The sequence below is a fragment of the Balaenoptera borealis genome (genome assembly GCF_965194805.1).
Source record: "Balaenoptera borealis genome assembly, chromosome: 11".
In the NCBI taxonomy this organism is placed as follows: Eukaryota; Metazoa; Chordata; class Mammalia; order Artiodactyla; family Balaenopteridae; genus Balaenoptera; species Balaenoptera borealis.
In genome coordinates, this window is record NC_138868.1 from 79613980 (window position 1) to 79639724 (window position 25745).

General features: G+C 36.8%; 1 protein-coding gene across 1 annotated transcript in view; it reads left to right on the forward strand.

The window, feature by feature from the left end:
- Nucleotides 1-11263, forward strand: part of CFAP300 (cilia and flagella associated protein 300) — a 28573-nt gene extending 17310 nt beyond the window's left edge. Inside the window, exons 4-7 of the mRNA XM_082340043.1 lie at nt 98-264; nt 3442-3614; nt 9083-9149; nt 10050-11263. Coding sequence (XP_082196169.1) covers nt 98-264; nt 3442-3614; nt 9083-9149; nt 10050-10178 — 536 coding nt within the window. The 3' untranslated portion in view covers nt 10179-11263. The remainder of the gene's footprint in view (nt 1-97; nt 265-3441; nt 3615-9082; nt 9150-10049) is intronic.
- The last annotated feature ends 14482 nt before the right edge of the window (nt 11264-25745 follow it).

The window sequence follows — 25745 nt, forward strand, 5'->3', positions numbered from 1 at the left end:
ATGTTGTATTTGGTTACTTCTTAGAATCTCTGCAGAGTGATATTTGTTTTGGAAATAATTGAGAGTACTAAATTAATTTTTATATCTCTTTATTCAGGAACTGAAGTGAAAAAAATTGAAGCTATAAACGTTCCTTGCACACAGCTTTCAATGTCATTTTTTAATCCATTATATGATGAAGATATTGTACGAGAGAATGGACATATTGTTAAATGTTTAGATTCTTTTTGTGATCCCTTCCTTATTTCTGATGAATTACGAAAAGTAAGTACAGAATTTTAAATTTCCACAATAGAATTTCATTTCAGGAAATGCTTAATGTCAAAAACTTTTGCCTGCCTAAAACCCATAAAATACCTCTTATCAATGAATAATGATCAGTAATAATCATTATCCGGGTAGGTTTCTTCTTGGATGGCACTTTTCTTATCAACTTGATTATGTGTGTATTTCATTAGTTCTCAGTGGGCTTCTACTGACATCTAATGGGTAGAGGCCAGGGGTGGTGCTAAACATCATGCAATGCACAGGACAGTCCCTACAACAAAGTTATCTGGCCCAAAATGTCAGTAGTGCTGAGGTCAAGAAACTCTGGCCTATTTAATTGATGATTATTTTTCTTCAATATTTTCTCTTAACATATCAAATGAATATTTAAAAACATCCCTGGAGGGAAATAATCTTTTAGTCTCATTGCTGAGATCAAAAAGGCGTTTGATTAACTAAGTTAATTTTTGTTTTAATGAGAGGCATACTGAACTTGGCATCAGAAGATAGGGATTATTTTCCTAATTCCTGATTTATTATTTACAAGATAATAATAACCTTAGGCAAGTCATTCAATATCTTGAGCCTCAAGATCTTACCTGTACAATATGGAAATTAAAATGCCCATTCTACCTTCTTCCTAAAATTGTTGAGAAAGCATTTTATGAAATGCTGTTAAAATGAAATATCATCATCATTATTATTTTAATTGATGAGAAAGAGTATTTACAAAGCGGTCAAAAATTAGGGCTATCAAATAGACGTAGGTTCAAATCTAGGCTCTGTCACTTTAATAACTGTCATCCTTAACCTCTCTAAGCTTCAGTTTCTTCATATATGAGATAGGAATAATGTAAGAATTATGTGACATAATGCATTTAAAGTGCTTTACACAATGCTCAGCACTTAGTAAGATTTCAATAATATTAACTACTGCTAATTACTATTATTATTATTATACATTAAGAGAGAAGGAAGATGTACAAGTCTAATGTATTACAAATGCAGATAGAAATGAAATAGGGAGACTACTGATATATCGTTCTGGACACAGGAATCTTGTCCGTAGGAGACGAGGGACCATCCAGCCAGTCCACACATTGATCTTCGCTAGAACAATACCTAAAAGGACTCACTCCTACACCATCACTTCTACAGAGAGAGCCTCAGCAATGACTTTTAAAAAGGAGGATTTGTGGGACTTCCCTGGCTGTCCAGTGGTTGAGACTCCGTGCTTCCAATGCAGGGGGCACAGCTTCGATTCCTGGCCGGGGAACTAGGATGCAGCGCGGCCAAAAAATAAAAAATAAAAGGAGGGTTTGCTCTTCAACAGAATACCCTGCAAAACTGCCTCCTGCTTATTTATCGCCATGAGTAGCACCTCTATTCAGGAAGCGCTGGGGCTCGGTGTTTTTTGCCGATTGCCTGTATGTTTTGCTCTTGTGTTCTTTGCCACTCTGTGACAACGGAGCGGGCTTTAACTTGGTTGCTTTCTGGCTGAAAAAAATCTAAATAACTTTTAGCTTTAGCCTGAACTAGAAAGGGCCCTCCCATTGTGTAGCAACACAGATTCTGTTGGCACACTGTGTAATTAAATTCTGATAATAGCCTCCTTCCTGACCGCGGCTCAGAAGTTGGACTCATTAACCATTGCGTATCTCCTCTCGGAGGGCTACACAACTAGACAGATCTGTATGTGAATAGAGAGGGAGATCAGACATAAAATGTTATTGTTTTAACATTCACTCCAAAAATGTTTTTAATTATAATTTTTTAATTGCACAGCCTAATCAATTCAATATATGAGTCCTTGTGTAAGGAATGTGTAAACTATTCACCCCTAAGGGCTTTTGTCACACTTGTATTAAGCCAAATCTTTAGGTGGCTGCAAACTTGGGTTTTAATATTACATTATTTCCTTGTAGAGAGAGAGGGAGGGAGGGAGAGGAGATGTACAGGTGTTATATGTGGCACACAGAGAGCAGTAAACTGGGGACCACTTCCTCTTACCTTTTACTACATACAACTTCAGCTTTCATCAAGTCATTATAAGTAAACTACATATAGACTACACCAGAGAGTTTATTGTTTTTTAATGCCTCTTATATAATGACCTTGTAATGATTTTCATTTGAGATTGAGGTAAATAAAATGTTAAGTTTAATCAATTTTCCTAATAAAAAGTGTACTTCTTACTGCTAGACAGTGATTGTTATATGACTCATATATCCTTCCTTTACCTATGTGGTAGCATTAAGTGTTATGCACAATTTTTATAGCTCTTCTCCATGTAGAGTTCCTTATGTGTTTTTATTTTTTCTTCCCACTTTATATCTTGGTTACATTCTTTTGTCTTTTATTATTTTTATCTTACTGTATCCATATTTTATTATTAGCTATTTCACATTCTTTTTCAAGTAAATGGGCTATAAGCAATTCAATAAAAGGAATATATTTTGTAGTATACATTCATCACCTGTTCATGTCCACTACAGTCAACAAATTAAGCGATTGTCTGTAATGCCCAATGGTGTAAGGAAATCCCCCACATCAGACCTAGCCAAACTATTTTCTGAAACAGGTAGCAAGGTCTCAAGAGAGCAAGCATCCATGTAGCTTGGTGACGTGTAAGGTGATATTATTAGAGGAGAACAGAAGAAGAGATGATTATGAGGCTCCAGCTACCGGAATAGTTCAAAATGGTGTAACTGTGGGCATAAGGAAAATAGTAATCCAAACACTATGAGAGAGCTTAGAAAATGAACATTTGTGTTTAGCCTCTTGGTGGAAGCAAAGACTATGGACCTTATGGGATGGAGAAGTTTCTCCATTTATTTATACTACCATTGTTTCCAAATGAGATTCACAGTGACTCAACTCTAAAATTTCAGTAGCACTAAAACGATTACTAAAGATATAAACTAGAACAAAGAAAGCAGAAGAAGAGAAGGCTTAGGTTTAGATTTATTCCTTTCACTGTCTGTACCTGGTAAAATGATAGAATGGAGGGACAATAAGCACAGATCTTGCAGATCATTTTCTCCATTGCTTCAGGATTGGTTCTTAAAATAGGTCTAAAATTACTTTTAAACATATAAACTGAACCTTTTGAAAACATAAAAATTAGAACCTCAAATTATGTTACATTGAGATGAATTTTATCATCTTACATAGGTTTTACTAGTGGAAGACTCAGAAAAATATGAAGTATTCAGCCAACCAGATAGAGAAGAGTTCCTGTTTTGTCTTTTCAAACATCTTTGCCTTGGTGGAGCCCTTTGTCAATATGAAGATGTGCTTAATCCATATCTGGAAACAGCAAAGCTTGTCTATAAGGATCTAGTGAGGTAATGTTGCTCGATTACAATCTGTGAATCTCTGGTTAATAGAGCAAATTATTTGTTTAACGCTGGTAGGATTACCCAGCAACTATTTGTGGGTCTATTAACAACCAAAGTGAGTAAAAATAGCACCACCCTGACCCCCTCCTCAGAGCCTCCTTATTCTCTTCCAGGCTACAAAATTTCTCGATTTCCCTGACCCTATTTTAGGCCTCAGTCCTCTCAGCTGCCTCTTGTTCTTGTTTTCTCATCCAGACCTGTCACCCACTCCATCCCTTACTAGCAGCTGCCTTCTTCCAGGTCTCCCTTTTGTCCCTAGGCCTTCTTTTAAATCTCAAGGGGACACGAGCTCCCTCAGGGTGTTTGAACTTGCTTGACTGATACTAATAAATATAATAGTAAAAAAAATTATTACCTTTGTTCTAAAGAGGTAGAAGAATTTTCACCTAAGTGTTAATCTTTATCATTTCAAAATTAATCCTAAACTTGTTTTAGGTATTCCACTAGGGCTTTTTTTTTTTTTCTTTTTGAAGACCAAGTGAGGATAAAGACTTTACAAATCTTTTATTTATGCTTTTATTTTAACTGGAGTGAACATTCTTTAGTTGGGTTTTTCAATGATGAAGATATTGAATCATCTTTATAGGCAAATGGGATAGGAACAAGTAAAAGCAAAGATTCCCAGAGTTTGGTTACACAATTTTACTTTTTTAAAAAAAATTATTTATTTATTTTATTCTTGGCTGCATTGAGTCTTCGTTGCTGCGTGCGGGCTTTCTCTAGTTGTGGTGAGTGGGGGCTACTCTTCGTTGCAGTGCACGGGCTTCTCATTGCGGTGTCTTCTCTTGTTGCGGAGCATGGGCTCCAGGCGCGTGGGCTTCAGTAGTTGCAGCATGGAGGCTCAGTAGTTGTGGCTCACGGGCTCTAGAGCACAGGCTCAGTAGTTGTGGCCCACGGGCTTAGTTGCTCCGTGGCATGTGGGATCTTCCTAGACCAGGGCTTGAACCTGTGTCCCCTGCATTGGCAGGCGGATTCTTAACCGCTGTGCCATCAGGGAAGCCCCACAATTTTACTTTAATAGGAAAACAACAGAATTAGATTCTCATCAAACTCTTGATTGTTACTTTACTTATCCTCAACACCTCAATTCTCATATCCATTACATGTGTCATACAGCTATACAACAAACTGCATGATTCCGTTATTCTACTGAGTTTATTTTTGATATAGTTTTAAAAACAGAAAAATATTTCTATAATCTGTCTCTGATTTTTATGAAAAAGTTATTGTGTCAATACATAAAGATTGTTGGAAGAGAAATTATAGAAACAGAATTTCAGAAATAACATGCACATACCTACATCAAACATATTCTGTTCTTATCATTTGCAGCTCATGAAAACTTACAAGACTGCTTCTAGCACTCCCGCTAGATACTCCTCGATGTACCCTAAACACACACACACACACACACACACATACACACAAACACACACACCACAGCCACCACAGTGTGTTGTGCCTCATCAGCCACATGAACCTGTGGAATTCCTCACTACCATGTGCTGTGGAGGAAGAGATTCTGTTAGAGATATTTGAAATAGAAATAACTTTAGAACCAAAGCATTGAAGAAACTGCTATTTTTTCCAACATTCCCTTCCCTGAATTCTCACTTGTGATACTCTTCTATACTTTTTGGGTGCTAAGAAAAAGTATGACTCAAAGAGTAATGACCACTCATAAAATGAGTATCCAAAATTCATGACATCTTACAGAAAGGATAAGAATTGTGTCCATGAAATCACTTAATCAGGCAACCAGCAAGTGTTAATATTGGGCACTGAACTCGACCAAGCGCTAAAGAGTGCAAGAGGAGGCATCAGGCAGTCTCTGACCTTAAGGGAATTACAAGTTAACATAGTAAATAATAGTAAAGTAATTGTTTAAAATCTTTTATAAGTAAATGTTTTTTATATAATCAAATATTCAGTTATTTATAGGCAAATGTTTACAGCTCTTTATACTGTAATAAAAACCCCAGAAGTTCAAAAGAAGAAATTGTCAGTGTGGGTGTGAGCAGTCAGGGACGTCTTGATGGAGTCAAGTCCACAAGGGCCAGCAAAGAGGAGGGCAGTCTGTTCCCAATTCAGGGGTGATGCATCACAAGTCTGTCATTCTAGGGGAGACTGGGAAGGAGACCAGCCCAGTTACAGCATTACTTTTCTCTGAGACCCATTAAATATTTCTCTCGATGATCCAAGTTAAGCATGTTTATGAATTTCTTTGCTGAATGAGGGGAGGATATGAAATTGTCTTCCCAAAGCAACTTCAGTAGAAAATTATGATTATAATAAATATTTGCTTGAGATGGCTTAGGTGCCAACACAAAGCAACTGAATGCGTTAAATGACCTCAAAATCCCTTAGGAGCTATGTTGGTTTGCTTATCATATGCACTACATGGGGCTTTTCTAATATTAGTCGTGCTGATTTGGGTCAGATGCTGTGTCAGTTGGTTAAGGTAAAGATACAGGTTGGTTCAACATAGCATTTATCAAGGGATGTATAAGTAGAGGAAGCACAAGTGGAACTTGAAGTATCATCAGTAATTTCTCAGAATTCTGAGCCATGTATCTAATCAAGTCATTTGTACAAGCTACCTTAACCAAGACGGATGTTTTTTCCTGTTCCTTTACTTGAGTTTTGGGTGTTTTTACATGCTTTAGAAAAACGTTTGCTACCTTTCTAATTATACGTGCAGTAGCTACCTTACATTATCTAACCTGCACTTGCAGATAAACATTGTCCCTGATTCATTCTAGCAAAGAAGTCCATCCCTTATGTTTGTAGATATTGAGGGCACATTACAGAGCCTGATTTTAAGGGTCTCTGACTCAAACAAAAAGGTAAAAACATTCTTAAGATATTTTCTCCCTCATCCATTATTACAAGTCCTATAAAAGACATCTTTTAAATGTTTTGGAAAATGCCTTATTTTCAAGGATTATGGTCCCATTAAGTCACATAGGCAATACTTTAGAACCATTTTCTTGGAGAGCAAATGATCAATTGTTTCATTGCATTTCAAAAATAATTCTATAGTTACTAATGGTGCCTGTGTCTTTCCTACTTTAGACATTAAACACATGCTCTTGTCAAAGTTTTAGGAGACGTTCTCCAAAATACATATCTGCCCCAGATTTTATGATTTGAACTGAGAGGCTTAGATTATGACCTTCAGATGCTAATTAAGCGGTGGGATCCTTGTGTCTTAAAATGAGCAGAGTTAGCTAGAATGGTCTGCACACCATAACGTTTAGAGTCAATATGGGACTGATCCTCAGAAATTAGCACAGATGATATTGATAAGAAACCAATTATTACACTATTTCTAAACCATTAATACAATCATACTTTTTAAAAGCACTACATGGAAATTATGTTCCAGCATCCTTAAAAACTATGGTTACCTGGAGAGTGAATTAGTGACTGCCAAAAATCTGATATAATGCAATTATTAGTAGAACACCCTAGGGCACAAATGAATATCACTTTATATTTCCTTTTCTTTTTTTCTTATGAGATATAGGACAGGTGATCATATACTTTGCTTGACCTATAAAAAATTAGACGAATTGTCTTAGAGATATTTTAAAGTAACAGTAATACAGGATCAGTGGTAATAAAATGGAATAATATGATTTATTTCCATTAGGAACCAACTCCTAATAATGTACAAATGTAGTTTCTTTTTAAAAATAATACACCTATGGTATGTGTTTGTATGTGTTAAGTGATTATTATGTGAAGTATCAAATACTAAATTTCCTCTAAGTTTATTTGATAAGCACAAACTTTTATAGGGGTTCATTTTTTTAAAACTGAGGAGTAATTTACATACAGTAAACTGAATAAATCGTAGTATACATAAGTTCAGTGAATTTTTATATATGTTTACACCCATATAACCACCTCCAGATCAGTATTTAAAATTAGATATAACCATAGATATGTTCTGTATTTTGATCTGGGTGGTCATATAGGTGTATGCAAACGTTTTATATGTAGTGGTGATAGTCTTCTCTCAGATAAGCATGAAATTTTAAATGTAGTCTCCAACTTTCAAGCAGTGTATCTTACGCATTAGAGAAATAAAAGAAAATGACCTCAACTTATGTTATAGAAATATATGGAAATCAATTTAATTGCATGATTCCTGGGTTTAAATCTGAATGAAATGTTTTAAAGATGAAAACTGCCTAAGAATCTTGAACCCTGAACCCTGAAATGGCTTGCATCTGGTCATCTCTAACAGGTGCACAAGCTCAAACACACATGCATGCACACCCTCCCACAGAGTTCCCCCTTCTTCCTCCTCTCTCTTTCTCCCCATTTCTTTACATATGTAGTGAAGGGAAAGAAGTACTTTCACCTGATAAAGTGAAAAAGAGGGATATCTTCCTTTAAATTTAACCTACTCATGTAACACATGGACAATACCTTTGATGTATATGAATTTAGAGTAGGTATAAGATAAACAGGTGAGGTGTAGGGAAAGATAACTGGACTCTATATCACCTAAATTCTATTCCCAGAAATACCACTTTTAGTTGGAATGTCTGAAATGTATCATTTAACTGCTCTACTTCTATTGTCTGTAAAATTGGCAAAATAATGCCTGCCTCACTGAGTTGTGTGATCTTTACATGAGGTAAAGTATATAAAAGTATTTTGTAAATTGTAAAGCATTATAAATATGTGTACATATTTATATATGAATTAATATATAAATATATATCTGTAGCTTATTTCCTCAATCCTCAGTTTGCTCCCTCACTATATATTGCCACAGATTATCTTTTGTGGGGAGAGTAACTGAAAGAGAGCTATGAGAGAAAGTGATTTTAATAGAATATAATTTAGTAATAAATAATTTAATAAATAGTTTTCATATACATTACTCCACCTAATTCTCATATAATCCTAAAGGGAACCATATCATACCCAGTCTGCATATGAGAAAGTTGGGGTTCAGAAAGGTTAATCTTGCCTAAAGTGAAATAACAAATCAGTGGCAGAACTGTCATTTATGTTCAGCCTGTTTAGTTCTTTAAGTTTAGTATGTTTTTATTGACCCCTTATGGCTGTTTACACTTCAGTCTGACTTTAACCAATTCTTGTTTTTCCAGTAATTGTCTCTGGCCTAGGAGTCTTTTTACCATCTGAGTCTCAAACTGACCTCAAACCCTCTAACTGTAAAATTCAGTTTTCTGCAATTTCAATTCAGTTAACGTTGCCCCATCCTTTGATGAAACCACAGATGCCATTCTTTGCAAACTACTTAATTGGATATTCTATATTTCCATGTTATATATGGATAAGAACACCTGAATACTAAAAGGGATCAGCATCTTAAATGTATTATGCCAGTGCTTGTTATATTTTAAAATGTTCCCTTTTCCTCCCTATTTTAGTGTTCGAAAGAATCCTCAAACCAAGAAAATACAAATTACCTCTTCTGTCTTTAAAGTTACAGCATATGTAAGTGTTGAGGGGAAATGTGCAACCAACCAATCTAATTATTTGTTATTAAGAGGATTGTAATAGCTGGAGATAGCAACTAGGACGATGTTATGCCTCAGAGAGGCATAGCTAACAGAACATATACCTGTATATACAGAACATAGTTAACATAAACTAAATAGTTTTCTGTTAAAATTAAAAGTTGATAAGGTATGCTTTTATTTGGAGAACAGTATGAACTTTTTTCCCTGGCTTCTTTTCTGTTATCCATGTCTAATAATAGTTCTTTCTTATTTTAGAGCTAAATCTGTGGCTCAGATGAGGTAGAACACCGTTCTTTAGACTGTCAAAAGATAATTTTTGGGCAAATAAGTAAGAATGACATAAATGTCTTTATATCACAGAATCTGATACTTGAATTTTAGTATCACACAAAAGATTGTTAATACACATGAAGCAGTTTCTAAGTATCTGCATTCAATCATTTAACAATTATTTTTTGAATATCTACTGTGTATCAGCTACTGTGCTGGACTAGAGCCCAGTGATAAACAAACGAAACATAGTCCCAGCCCGCATAGTATGTATAGACCATGTTCTGAAAAAAGCAAAGATAGAGGAAAAATGCAAAATAAATTTTTGCAATATTAGGACTTTTTTCGAAGATAGAATTTACTTTGGAGTATAAATTCCTTAAGGTCAAGAATTATGCATGTTTGCACAGTACATGTGTATTGTTAGCATAGTAAGTAGACTGTGCTGCCCACAAATATTTTAAAATAGTAGTTAACTGCCAACTTATTGTCAAAGATTTGATATGTTTCATGACATTTTACCACAAAATATATAATAGCTAAATATGTTGATTATTATTTAAATGTAGTTGTATACTAAATAATTCAGGTTTATCTTTTTCAGGATTCTGTTGGTATGTGCTACCCTTCAACAAAGAGTCACGAACAAACATTTTCTTACTTTATTGTGGATCCGATCATTCGTCATGTTCATGTTTTATACCACTGTTATGGCGTGGGGGAAATGTCATAATGTTTTTTCAGATTATCTATATTTAGATAATTTGTTATTACCAATTTTTTATTTACCAGTTTTTAATTTTAGTACTGATTTATGGATAAACATTTACTTTGCAAGTTAATTCAAGTAAAATGTAAAGAACTTGCTTAGAGCAAAAGAAAACAAATACCAAGATGCCTTTCTTTAAATTTATCTGGAATACTAACACTGGAACCAAATTTCATCCCTAGCATAATCTACACCAATACAGTTATGGAATTTTTATAGAAGGTTACAAAGAACTAAAAATCTAGTTCATATTTGTTGCGTTAAGATTCGAGTGAGTCCTCAATTTTCCATTTATTTTATTTTAGAACCAAATTAATTCTGGATTGAAATTGTGACAGAAAACTAAACATCTCTAACCACTGATCATTAATATGAATAGTTAGCTTTTAAAATTCGAGTTTCATTTAATTACGTTTCTTCACTGCATAAAGATTTACATCTCTGGAGCTGTGGAAAACATAACAATTCCTTTAATTCATTTGTCCCACTTAAAATCCTCAATAAAAAAATAATGTTCTGAACATAATTGTAAATTCTTTTATCACATAATAAATTAAAACTGAGCTGCCCCCATAGCTAATACAAGAACTACATGTAAACAAAGAGGGTTGTCCTGATGGTATTATTAAGTTGGCAAGAGAGTAACGCACAGGGTGTCTTAGTACTGTCTCCTCGTTACCTTAGTAAAATGAATATATAACTTTTTTTTTTTTTTTTTTAAGTCGAAAGGAGGAAGCTACTAAGGGAGAAGAGAGGTTATCACCCTGTCACCTTTATTATTATTATTTTTTAAACTCAAGAGAATTTAATTTTTATTTATTTATTTATTTATTTTTGGATGCGTTGGGTCTTCGTTTCTGTGCTTGGGCTTTCTCCAGTTGCGGCAAGCGGGGCCCACTCTTCATCGCGGTGCGCGGGCCTCTCAGTATCGCGGCCTCTCTTGTTGCGGAGCACAGGCTCCAGACGCGCAGGCTCAGTAGCTGTGGCTCACGGGCCCGGTTGCTCCGCGGCATGTGGGATCTTCCCAGACCAGGGCTCGAACCCGTGTCCCCCTGCATTGGCAGGCAGATTCTCAACCACTGCGCCACCAAGGAAGCCCTATAACATATTTTTTTAATGGAAAAAGTGATTGACATGTATGCCCAAAATGATGATGGAGACCCTAAAAGAAATGTTGAAACCTTGAGGAAGGGGCAAGTTTGGAATATGTGTTTCTGAGTTGCAGGGGTAAGGATGATGATCTTGGATTTGAACCTGTGATTGTATCTGGAAGGCGGCTGGAAATTTAGGTATACAGCTCAGGAGAGAGAGTTTGTTTTACTTCTAATACTTAGCATAATGCTTTGGCACATTAATTGTTTATTGAATGAATATTTTCCAGACATGGTCATAACATAGATTTTTTGTTAAATCATGTAAAAAACATAAAATCAAAAACTAAAATGTCCATTTGCTACCAGTTTGGCCACCTACCACACAGACCCCTACAAGCTGGGGACCCTCTCTTAATCAATAATTCTTTCTGAGTACCAGTTCTGTGCAAGGCACTGTGCGATTTACTTTGGGGAAACATACACTCCCTATAAACCTAGTAGAGGACGTAATCTGTAAGAGTTTTTATAGACAGTGATTGTTACATGAATTCAGAGATGGAAGTTATCACTGTGAACTAGGCCTAGGAAGGGTTTCATCTGGCTTCTATAGAAGAACTAGTGGGGTTTCAACAACTAAGAAGGAGAGCAGTCCAGCCGAGTGGAGAAGCATGATGTGGCAGAGTGCTCTGAGCCTGGCCCTGGCAAGAACGTTCAGAGGCAAAAGATGGGAATGCACCTTTGAAGAAAGATTATGCAATTCTCTGTATTGAGAGGTATAATAGCATAGTAACAAAGACTTTGGGTTGCAGTCAGATTGCCTGGATTTTTAATTCTGCCATTACTTTCTGTGTGACTTTGATCTAGTTATAGTCTTTCTGTGCCTTAGTTGCCTCATCTGTGAAATGGGGAAAATAATAGGACTCCTTCATAGGTTATTGTGAAAATTATATAAATTAATATGTATATTGGGCTTAGAATGGTGTCAAGCACACAGTTTAAGTGTTCATGCATTTTGGCTCTTTTCATTCTCTGTGGAGGAAATACAAAAAAAAAAACCTAGGAGCTAAACTGTCTGCGTAATAATGTAAAATGCTGTCTTCCTAAAGGTCAAAATTGCTTTTCTACAGATTATACCATTATTAATGTGGTTAGATATCTGTAAGAGATGGGAACACTGTTTTTCCCCCCATCTCCCTGGGCCACAGAGAATGTAGAGGACCTAAAATTGTACTCCAGGTATTTCTTTGGCAGCATTTTGCATACTTAGAATTATTTTCTCAACTATTTGTAGTAATTTATTTTATGTCTGTCTTGAAAACAGGAACTGTGTGTATTTGGTTCATCCCCAGTGCCTAGCACACTGCCTGGTACTTAATTGACACTCAGTATCTGTTCCCTGACTGACTGAGCCCACTTGCTGGAAAAAAGCTGGCCCTTGAAGTGTGACTGCAGGTGTGGAGAAAGAGAGAGAGAGAGAGTGGGGAAGGGTGGGCGACTAAGGTCCAAGAGTATCAGTAGTGCAGTAGTTTCTCTAGCTATCCCTAAGCCTTGTGTAAAATTTTGCAAACTATTATACTGTAATCTGAATTTAGCTGTACTGTGTGGGATTAGATTTGCAGCCTGGGAACATGCCTGGGACAAAATTGTCTCTGGAGAGCAGCAGCAGCATGTGAATCCAACTTTGAAAGAGCAAACTGTGATCAACTGAGGGTGAGGATTTTTCTGGGGTGAAAAATCAACCATGGTGACAAGTGACAACAGAATGGTTTTCTGGAATTTGAGATCATTCTTCAGAAATTCTGATAGTTACTTAAGGAGAGAAGGCTCACTGGATTATAATTTGGACATCCAAAAAAGGGACTTAGGCTGAAGACCAGAGAACTTGGAACTTGTAGGACCCATGAGCAAGAAAATAAATACAGAGGCATAGAAACACAAGGTGGTTTGGGGAAGACATAAGTACACCTGACTAGTTGGAACTGAGGAGTTCTGTCCAAGAGTTCTGGGTAATAACACAGGGAAGACAGATGAATGGGGTCCTGGTCACCGAGGGCTACAGGTACAAAGCTAAGAAATTTAAATCTTTTAAGTAGATGATGTATAGGAGTCAAAAACTTTTGAGCAGGGTAGTAGCATCATAAAAGTGATATTCTGGAAAGATTAGACTGGCAGTGATAAATTGGGGTGAAGAAAGACCAACGTCCAGAGATTAAATAGAAGATTAGAGTAATTGTCAAAGCACAAAACTGAGTGATCTGAGTTAATAACAATGGAAACCTTTCTGGGCATCATGAAGTACATGATAATGGAGTACTCATTAGGAAAAAATCAAATATGGCCCCCCAAATGGTTAGCTACTGGGTAAATTATGAAGTGTTGGCTATTTGAGGTACTAAGAACTGGGAAGTGGGAACTGTGGTAGGAAGCTGTGGTCAGAGAGGGGAAATCCCTCGTTCTGCCTTTCATTCCTATCCCAGCCCATGCTCACCCAACTCTGATCCTTACAACTTTGAAAACCTAGGTCTGAAGTTTCTGAAAACTGACTGAAGGCTTCTCAGTCATCCAATTAATCAGCAAGTATTGCTAAGAACTAATATCCTTCATTTTTCCACAAATATTTATTGATTAGCTACTCTGTATGTGCTGGGTGGGCACTTTCTAGGTACTGCAGATACAGTGATGAACATAAAAGACAAAAATGTCTATATTGGGGAGTTTATATTCTAGAGCCCATAACACTTATTAGGTGCAGTGAGAGAGAGAAAGAAATACCCAATTACTCTTAAGAAACTTGAAGTTTTGTTGGAGAATGAAACACTCATAATTTTTAATTTTTTTCAGTCTGACGGGTATGAAATAATATTTGTTATTTTAATTGTTCTGACTTTTTTATGAGGTAGAACATTATTTTGCATATTTCCTCAAACATATATATTAATTCTGGTGGGCAACTCCACAGTCGGGAACCACTGCTCTGCTCTCTACTTCTCTAGTTTAAAAAAAAGAGAGAGAAAGAAAGAATAGATGAAAACAAAAGAACAAAGGGAAGAATAAAAGACAGGGAAGTATGTTGTCTCTTACAGTAAAAGCTGCATTAATTAGAACTAAAAAGCCGCATTTAGAGCCATATTTAGCAGTGTCCAACTGGCAAACTCCAGCAGATGGTATACCTGATATCCTCTAATGTAAGTCTTCAATCTCCTGACTTGGCACACATGTTAAAGTTCATTAGGATAGGCAGGCTGAACTGGGTTTCAGTAAGGTTGAAACTTATCATTCCTGTTTATCTTCTTTTTTTTGTTGCTGTAAAAAGAAAAAAAATGTCACTAGGCTTTAACAAACACTAAGAATCTGTAAATTATTTTTCTTTTTTGTTACTAGAAAGGTGTGTGAGAGAAAGTAAAATAGAAACCACCTATGACAATATAAATTAACTTTTATTCAACCAAATTTTTGATCAGGTGTCACCTTTCATCCCTTTAACATGTTGTAGAATAAAACGCTTATTTCGCTTAAAACTACTTACTTCCTACATATAAAATAACTACTTACTTCATACATATAAAATATAAAACTTACCACTGACGTTCTGAGGGAACTAGAGAGATCAGAGTCAAGGATGATCCATAATGAAAGGCCTCCTTGAGAAGGGGATTGAGGTACATTTTAAAAGAAAGGACATCCAGCAATCCCACTCCTGGGCATATATCCAGAGAAAACCATAATTCAGAAAGGTACATGCACCCCAATGTTCATTGCAGCACTATTTACAATAGCCAGGACATGGAAGCAACCTAAATATCCATTGACAGATGAATGGATGAAGAAGATGTGGTACATAGATACAATGGAATCTTACTCAGCCATAAAAAAGAATGAAATAATGCCATTTGCAGCAACATGGATGGACCTAGAGATTGTCATACTGAGCGAAGTAAGTCAGACTGAGAAAGACAAAATATCATATGATATTGCTTATATGTGGAATCTAAAAAAATGGTACAAATGAGCTTATTTACAAGCATCACAGATGTAGAAAACAAACTTATGGTTGCCAAGGGGGAAAGAGTTTGGGGGGCTGGATAAATTGGGAGATTGGGATTGACATGTACACAGTACTATATATAAAATAGATAATTAATAAGGACCTACAGGGAACTCTACTCAATACTCTGTAATGACCTATATGGGAAAAGAATCTAAAAAAAGGGTAGATATACGTATATGTATAACTGATTCACTTTGCTGTACAGCAGAGACTAACACAATATTGCAAATCAACTATATCCCAATAAAAATTAAAAAAAAGAAAGGACAATTATGGATTGGCTTAGTGGAGGAAAGATTTCTAGGCAGAGAAAATGTTTCAGTCTGTTGTATAGAGGTAGAAATTATCAATACATGTGGGGTTACAAACTTCCTTGAATAGAGCAGCAGATATGCTTAGAAAAGTAGATTATTCACCTAATGTCCACTGTATACCAGGCACAATGCTAAGCCTGTGGACACAGTGTAAACAAAATACAAAATCACTGCTTCCAAAAAACAATCTAGTGACAAAAAATATGGTAAAATACATAAAGTAATTATAAATTATGTTTTTTCTAGGGAATAAATCAAGAGTAGTTAGTCTGAGAATGTTCTCAGGAAAAATACAGCATATGTGAAGGCCCTGGAATGGAAATGAGTTTAGTGTTTCTAGGAATTGACAGAAGTCATTGTTAAGAGAGCATAGCAGGCAAGAAAGAGTGACATGAGTTGAAATTGGGAAAATCGATCATGCATATCTTATAAGCCAATAAAATGAGTGTGGAATTTAACGGTAGTACAATGGGAAACTACTATAAGTTTTGAAGCACGGGAGTGATGTATATTTTCAAAAGATCATAAGATCACCATGGCTATTGAATGGTAAATGGATTTGATAAGAGGTGGGGAAACTACCACCATGGTCTGATGAGAAATGAAGCAGTGTGGGCAAGGATGGTTTTGGTGAAGATGGAGTGTTATGGGCTGAACTGTGTCTTCCGCAAAGCTTATATGTTGATGTCCTAACCCTCAGTACCTCAGACTATGACTGTATTTGGAGATAAGGCCTTTAAAGATGTAGTTAAGGTAAAATGAGGTCATATTGATGGGCCCTAATTCAATATGACTAGTATCCTTACAAGAAGAGATGATTAGGACACAGACAGACACCAAATGAAGACCATGTAAAGACTCCAGAAGAAGACAGCCATCTACAAGCCAAGGAGAGAAACCTCAGAGGAAACCAACCCTGATGACACCTTGATGTTAGACTTCTAGCCTCCAGAACTGTGGGAAGATAAATTTGTTTATCTGTTGTTTAAGCCATACAGTATAACAATACTTTGTTATGGCAGCCCTAGTAAACTAGTATATGGAGGGAAGTGGATATATTCCAGATGTTATTCTGGACCCAGAACCAACATTACTTGCAGATGGATTGAACTGGGGGATGGGGAATGGGAACTGGAAAAGTCAAGGATGACTCTCAAGTTCCTGGTTTTAGAACTTTTAGAAAAAATCTACTTAAAATACTTAACAAGAAACAATCTTTTGAAATAAAAGGGCTTGAATTCTAGATAGATGGGAATAAATTAAATGGGATAATGTGTGGGGAAGTTTTTGTGTATGCAAATATAAGTCATTGACTCTATCATAGTTGTTGTTAGTGTATGATACACACTAGGAATCTACTACAGTTTTGAGTAGGAGATCAAGGGTGGAAAAGGCACTTGAGGGAAATGGGTTTTGAATTATAGAAAATTGATTGAAGCAGCAAAGGCCAAATGGAGCCTAGGAGATCAGCCAGGAATGGGCTGCAGGAACTGAGGTGTGAGCTGAGAAGTGTCTGATGTCTCTGGGAAAATCAAAGGGACTGAAGATACTTCAGTAAACATTCAGTGAATGCACATTTGCATACATATACAGTGGACCCTTGAACAACACAGGTTTGAACTGCTTGCGTCCACTCACACCCAGATATCCTTCACTAAATACACACCATGGTACCGTACGATCTGAGATAAGTTGAATCCTCAGATGCAAAATCAAGGGACAAGTGTAAAGTTATATGTGGATTTTTGGACTGCCCCTCCCCCCACGTTTTTCAAGAGTCAACTGTAGACATTAAATAGCCAGAGGCCAGAAGGGAGGTGTAACTAAACCACCTGCCATTTTCTATGCAGGCAGTAAGCCCACCTAAAGTAATTTCCTTCAAACCTTCTTGGGGTCAGGATCCATGCCTCCCACAATGCTTTTTATAAAACTTAATAAGCGTTGTAGATAGGATAAGTAATCTATTATATTTTGTCCTTTTAAAATGGTAGTAGTATGGTGGGATATCTCGGGACCAGGAACTAGAAGCTCTGGCTCTGTCACACAGAAGCTGTATGGCTTTGGGCAAGTCGTTTACCCAGTGCTAGCCAGTAGAACTTTCTGAGGTTAGGGGAATGTTCTGTATCTGTTCTCTGATACTGGAGCTGCTAACCGCATGTGTAGCTACTGAGCACTTAAAACGTGGCTAGTGTGACCAAAGGAACTGAATTTTCTATTTAATATGCAGCTAGTGGCTACCATTTTGGACAGTGCAGAATAACTTCTCAAGACCATAAGTTTTTGGGTAAAAGAAGGGAGTTGGGCTAAGTGATCTCCTTTGCCTTTTAGTTCTAAAATGCTGTCGTTCTAATTCAGCATAAAAAATTCATGTGCATGTTATAAGGGTTCAAATTTTGACTTCCTAAAACTATATTTCTAAAGAATAAATTTTACCCTTTTACACATAGAAAATATGTAAATAATGACCTTCACAAATTTAAATCAAATGTGTATAAATGATGTTTGGGACACTATGTAGCGTATATAGTGTCTTAACAACTGAAGAAGAACATGGGGTACTTGGAGAAGAGTCAGAGGACTACAAGAGGAGAATAAAAGAGTTGAGAAGACATTGAGTAAAGGTTAAGAAACTGGGATTGTTTAGAAAAAAAAAGACTGTCAGGAGACTTAATAAATGTATTCAAGTATATGAAGAATTATTAGAGATGGTATCCAGATATTTTCCATTAGATAGAACACTAGAAAATTAAGTTAAAGAGGAAATAAGTTATAAATTAAGAGGCACTTTCAGAGTTTGGTATATCAAATTCTCAAAAGAAATTTAGATTTTAATTTAATTGTTTTAAAACAATTTTGTGCCACATCGTTGAAGGTATGCATATGTCAAAATAATAGTCACAAGATGTTAAAACAATAAACAAGTTGGAATCACTGCTTAACAGAGCTTTTAAAATAGGATTAGTGGTTAACTTTCAGGTAAGATTCAAGACATCACTTTTTGAGATCCTTTACAACATGAATATGTTACCAAATAAATAGATTTTTTCAATTCTCAAATACATATTATATACTAGATATAGATATTTCTAGAATAAATGACGAAATTAAAGGAATACTTATCTATAAATGGTGAAGCATAATGTTTACAAAACATCATATTTAATATTTATAAAATAAAAACAGAATGTGGAATATCATAGAGAGTAGTGGTTCTCAAATGTTAATCACCTAACACGGGCTTGTTAAAACCCAGATTGCCGTTTACCTCCAGAGTTTCTGATTCAGTAGGTCTGGGTTATGGCCTAAGCATTTACATTTCTAACAAGTTTTCAGAGATGCTGACGCTGCTGGTTTGGGGACCACACCTTGAGAACAATTGATAGAGAATATGTTTAGTATTTTTAGAAGACACCTTTCCATTTTTAGTATAATTTAGAAAAGTATAGTAAATGAGGAGACTAGTAACCTTTACGTTCAAGCATAGATGTGGAAAGTACAAGCCTGAATTTGATAACCTGTATTGCATACAGCACTGGAGAGGTGCTTTGGGGCCTCCATTACATGCCCCACTTAGTTCTGCCCGAAGTCTGAAGGGCTTCATACTCCAAAATTCTTCACAGCCAGTTCTCAGACCAAACTTTAATTTCTCCCATATGGATAATTTTAGCTAGATTTTAGAAGAAAAAGAAATCTGATTTTAAATGATTTTTTTACTACAGTATATATGACTTTACATTTAAAAAAAAAGGAGCCTATTAACCAAAATGCATCTATAGTGCTGAAATATGAAAAAAATATATATAATATATATTTTGAAAGGAGTGGTCTTTCTGTAATAGGCCTGACATGTCCTCTAACACAAAACAGGATTGAGCAATTTACTCATGCTCCCAACCCTTTCTGGATGGTTGTCATACCTTGGTGTATTGTTTATTAGTTTAGGCAACCAGCTCACCCAGATAGGAACTGGGAGTATAGTTGCTCATAAATATTTTTTCTGCTATCAAAGAAAAGTGTCCACTATACAACCAGTGTCAGAAAAGCCCATTGAAATGAGTGAAAAGTTGGCATTATAAATTTTACAAAGAAGTATTGTCACATGCTGTGGCTTATCTCTTTTCTAACCCCAGCTCCCCAGCTCCTTACCCCAACTGATACTGTGTAACTAAACAGGAGTGAACATGATTTGGGTTTTTTAAATAATTACTTGCATATAGATGTCCATTTTTAAAGGGCTTTAAGATGGCCTGTTCTCTAAAATTGGTAAACAAATGACACTTTGTCTTTCTTATTTGCTTAGGATTATCATAGCTGAAACCTAGGGGAAAAAACCTCAGTCTAACACCACTTATTGTCACATACCTCAAAATAATGGATTCTGAATTAATGAAGTTCCCCAGGTGTTGCAGCATATACCTTTTAGCTGAGTATATAGCTTTGCAGTGACCTGCCTTTAAACATCTGTGTGCTAAATCCCTTTTCCAATTCTGCTTATATCTGTTCAATAATAAGATCAGTAATTTGTACTAGTTTTTGAATTTTTTTTTAAGAAGTGGGTAGCTTACAGCTATAAAGTAGAGATAGGGCTACAAGATTTGGGAATCCCTCTATCCACAACTAGACTGAAACAGTGTTCAAAACCAACCAGGCTCCTGGTCATTATCATATCCACTTATTGTTCACAGTTGTTTCTTGCTATTGTAGAAGAATCTCCTTCAAGCCAGAGACTTATCTCATAATTATTGATTAGTGTCTAATGTGGAACATGCATAACAATCAACAAAGGCTGTGGTGATAAACATTTTATATTTGAGTATTTAGAACATGAATTAGAATAAAAGAATAATTTCAGGACTATGTTAATTCACAAATACACACAAACTATCTTCTAAATATTAAAGTGGAGAACTCTGAAATAATGTCTCTGAGTTGAATAATGAAGTACTATCAGGTCAAGCAGAACTTTCTTCAGCAAGCTGTTCCTTAATTTCTCTTCATGCAATTATACCAAGGCAACTAAATCGTGGGCCTTCTTAATCCTCATGATGCAATAATAAAAACTTATTCATACTTATTTAATTTTTGTTATTCTATGAAATAGGCATCATTATACCAGTTACTACCAATGCCTGGCACATAATCAGCACTCTACAAGTACTTACACAAATGTTTCATCTTAATTTCATCCACTCCTATAGTTAGCAGACAGTAGGAAGATGCAGAAACAGAAGGGAATAAGCAGAAGCTTTGAGGCTATTGAAGCCATGAGTGAACAGAAATCATGAGGAAGAGATGGAAGGAAAGAGTTCTCCAGTTTTAGACAAAAGAGAAGCTGAGTCCCAGTCCTGGGACACTATGATAGGGAATTTACAAATAGACAGTGATGGATTCTGCAGGATTAGGACATCCCCACCAGTAAGGTTAGGGCTACGATGAACCCCGAGCAAGGTGTAATGCTCCATGACGCCAAGCTCCAGGTGTTTCTTTATCCCTTTCTCCCTTAAAAATTCTTGAGTTAGACCCTCATTAACTGAGGTAACCTATATCCTGTGCAGTATGAAAACCCCTAAGAAGTATACTGTCCAGTAAAATTTTCCCAAACATCTCCTCCTTTGGGACAAAAGACTTTGTCTCTTTACACTTTGAATTTGACTTCCCCAAAATCAAGCCAGCTTTGTCCTTGACATTTAACACTAAGACTTCATAATCCTAAACCAACACTTATTAGTCAATAGAAATAAATAAAATATTCCTTAGATGACAGGGTTCCTTTTCCCTCTTATCTTTCTATATGTATAAATTTGTCAATAACCCTTTTGAATTATCTGAAATTAAATGTAATGTACCTGATTACATGTAATGTACATTTGTCCCCAGGAGTTTGAGCTCTGGAATAGAAACTGTAGATTCAAATTCAGCTCTACCATCTACTAGCAGTACAACTTTGGGCAAGTTATTTAACCCTGTTGTGCCTCGATTTCCTCATCTATAAGAGGTTGCTTTCAATTTTAATTTTTAATTTTAAAAAGTTGTTATAGGGGCTTCCCTGGTGGCTCAGTGGTTGAGAATCTGCCTGCCAATGCAGGGGACACGGGTTCGAGCCCTGGTCTGGGAAGATCCCACGTGCCGCGGAGCAACTAGGCCCATGAGCCACAATTACTGAGCCTGCGCATCTGGAGCCTGTGCTCCGCAATAAGAGAGGCCGCGATAGTGAGAGGCCCGCGCACCGCGATGAAGAGTGGCCCCCACTTGCCACAACTAGAGAAAGCCCAAGCACAGAAACGAAGACCCAACACAGCCATAAATAAAAAAAATTTTTTAAAAAAGTTGTTATAAAGATTAAATGACTTAGCACAGTGTCTGGCATAATGTTACTGTTACTTTCATTCCATCAAGAACATTTGAAAATTCAGGCAAATTCATTAGCATTTATTAAATGTTGTAAGTCTTAGAGGTATATACTATAGAAACATCTGTCCTGTGGAGACTGAATTTTCAAAATCGGAATCGTGACAGCAAACCTATATCTTTACTTTTGAGTTCTGGGATCCCTCCTTACCTCTCTCCCCTCCTTCTTTTCTATGTTTATTGAGCATCTCTTGTTAAGCATTGCTGGCATAAGAATAAAGAGATGGAAGATATTGTTGTAGAAGCATCCAGAGTGGTGTTGGGGACACAGAAACATAAAAAAATTACAACTATGGTAAACGCCATGATGGAAGCGGTGGGTAGATTCTGTGAGATTCCAGAGGAGAAGCCTCTCACCTACTGTGGGGTAGAGACCAGTGAGAAGGGGAGAGCCAAGGAGGACTTCCCATTAGAGAAGTCTTGCAATTTTAGTACCAAGGGAAACCAGGTGAAAAGAAGAGTAAAGTAGTTCCAAACAGCAAGAAGAGCATCTGCAGAGGCCAAAGGGTGAGAGGGAAAACGGCTTATTCAAGGAACCACAAAGGCCTGGAAAACAGAACTTATATAAGTGAGTCTATACCATGGTAAGGGAGTCTTGAATGATATCACACCATGATCAGACTTGCACATTGGAAAAGTCACTCTGAATCAGAATAGATATCTGATGGAACCATGTAAAACTAGAAGCAGGGAGATTTGGGAAGCTCTGCAGAAAGTGATGGGAAGTGAAGTCAAAGTGGAATAGACCTGGAGTTGGGCAGCAGACTTTCAAAGATGTGAAAGAAAATTAACACATGTTATCAACTGGTTGGATGTAAGTGATGGTGAGAGGGTGGTGATTAAGAGGACCCTCAATTTTCTGGCTTGAACAAGTGGGTGGATCCTGATGCCATTAACTGAGATGGTAAATCAGAAAGAGGATGTGGCTTGGGAGGGTGTGTGTGGTAGAAGGTGGAGGAGGGTAGGGGTAAAGAGTTCAGTTTTAGATACGTTGGGTCAAAGGGTAAATGAACAAAAGGTGAAGAAGTGAAGAATAGGCATGTGGACTGCTCTTTCCAAAGATGTACCTGTGGAGGGAAGGGCTTGTGAAGTCGTATACATGTTTCTGAAGGTTCAGGGGAAGACTTCTAGGGCTTTTGTGTATGGTGGCCTCCATTTCTCTGAGCAACTGGAGGTGATGTGATTTTCTGAAGGGCAGGGGGATGATGAATAAACATGATGAGAAGAGTGGTAAAGTTTAGAATATCATATGAGTGAGAAGCTGACTCTGGACACAAGGAAACATGGTTAGAGACTATAAATATGGAGGGGCACCAATCTACTAGCCTGTGAGATTACCTCCATTTGTCCCCAGGAACCAGAGTGTCAGCTAGGCTTTCCAGAGGCTGGGAGTGGGAGAGGGCTGGACACTTCCTCTTTTCAAGCCCCCAGTATATTCAAGCATGCTGGAATGCCAGGAATGGGTTACAAAATCAGAGTATGTTTCAAATGCTTACACTTAGCAAATTAATAACTTTAACACACAATCATTACAGTGCAATATAATTGTGCTATTCATTAATTACAGAATTTACTTAAAATATTAATTTATAATGCATTACAGACAGTGTCATTTGGTAACAGGACAAAGTTTAAAGTTCTACAGTGAATGCTTTCTTGTAATCATGTAGGTATATCTGTGGGATGATAGTATAACTTCATTTGGACAGACTGTCAAAAGTTTTGATTGAAGCTTTTAATGAATGTGGGGTCCAGGCCCCCATAAGCCTTAGGTGTTAGAATGGAAAAGACAGATGACTGGATTAATCCAGTTTAATAGATCCAGTTCATTCAAATACATGGGGCAATAGAATTAAGGGCACAGATGATTATGAGAGGCTGAAGCAATGAGTTATGATTTCTAAACTGAATTGGGAAAGAAGTGAAAACAGGAGTGATAGGTTGGTAGAAGAGAGAGAAGTTAATGATAAATGAGGTATGAGTAATTAAGGGAATAGTATAACATAGTTTGATTTCACAACTGGAGTATTTCTGGATGATGGTGGGGTGTGGACATAGGTGCAGATAGCTAAAGTGGAGAAGAGGGTCCATTGTAGTTGAGAAGGCAAGTCATTGTAAGACTAGTGTATTCAGATAGTGATCTACAAGGACTTGAAAATGATCCAGGATAACCTGGGTCTTTGTATGAAGAAGGCAACTCCCTATCTCAAGGTGCCTTGGATTGATAATTGCTCTAAAAGTGGGGCTGGAGAGGAAGAGAGGGGATGAAGGATTGAATCTCTGTTATCTTTATCCCTTACTAACCTGTGAATGAAATTTTGTAGATCAGGAATATTCAATTACAAAATCTTGGTTGATGCTACAGAGGTGCTTACAGAACATAACATCACTCCAGACAGCCTTTAAATCCACTTATCAAAGTAATTTTGTTCTCAGTTGAATGGCAGGTGAAACAATATTGAACAAAGCAACCTCTGCTGTACCCTAAGTCATTTAATTACAGTGTTCATGGTAATAAATACTCTAGTGAAGGGACAGCTTCCATTACAATCCCAGGTTTTCAATCACTTTGGTTCTTAAAAAAAATTTTTTTTCAGTTGGAAATTTTAATGCATAGTTTCTGCCCAAAGGCTTTGTTTGTGTGGATTGATTATTGGATGTGACCGGAAGGGACTGCCAACAGGGTCCCTGAGGGGGACTGCTGCAAAGGAGAGGCCATGCCACTACATGTGAAGTAATCTGTGAACACGGCACAACAACGATAGCTGACGTTTATGCGGATCTCACCACACACCCAAAACTGCGCTAAGTACTTGCTTTATGTCCATTGACTCATTTAATTGTCTCAACATATGAAGTAGGTGTCATTACCTGACCCCAATATTAAAGAAATTAAAGAATAGGAAATAAGTAACTTGTCCGATGTCACAAAGCTAGTAAATTGTGGAACTGGGATCTGAACTCAGATCTCTGGAACTCCAGAACCTATAAATTTGTGGTTAAACGCACTTGACATTTGGGGATGGGGGTAGGGATAAATATAAAAAGCAGTCATGGGCATCATGGAGGCAGATCCCTTTCTTCAGATGAAAGTGGAATCCAGGGCAGTTGATTAGAATCTTGCTGTAAAATCTTGAGGCTCTTTTCCTGGCCTGCCCCACCACACCGAGTGATAACAGATCCCTCTTCAGATTTATCCAGGGCATGTCCTGGCTGGAGGAAGAGTTTATTTTTTTGCTCAGGGGACCTTTTCTTGTTTAATCCTGTTTACACATCTGTTTCACCAGCGTTGCAGACAAAATCATTAAAACAGGAAGCTAGTTTTCTTTAGAATGAACTAATGGATTTAAAATCAGAGTGATGTTGCATGACACTTTTAATATACGAAAAATACTGGATTGCTTGAATGGACGCATTGTATGGTATGGAATTATAGCTCAGTAAAGCTGCTTTTTAAAAAATTAGAATGTATGAATTAAAAAACAAAATTTGGGGAATTCCCTGGCGGTCCAGTGGTTAGGACTCCGTGCTTCCACGGCAGAGGGCACGGGTTCGCAAGAGGCGCCGTCAAACAAAAAAACCCCAACAAATTTTCATTGCTTTTGAGTGATTTCAAGTGGACTCCTTGCATATATGACACTGCCACAAAGAGAACCAGGTGCGTTCA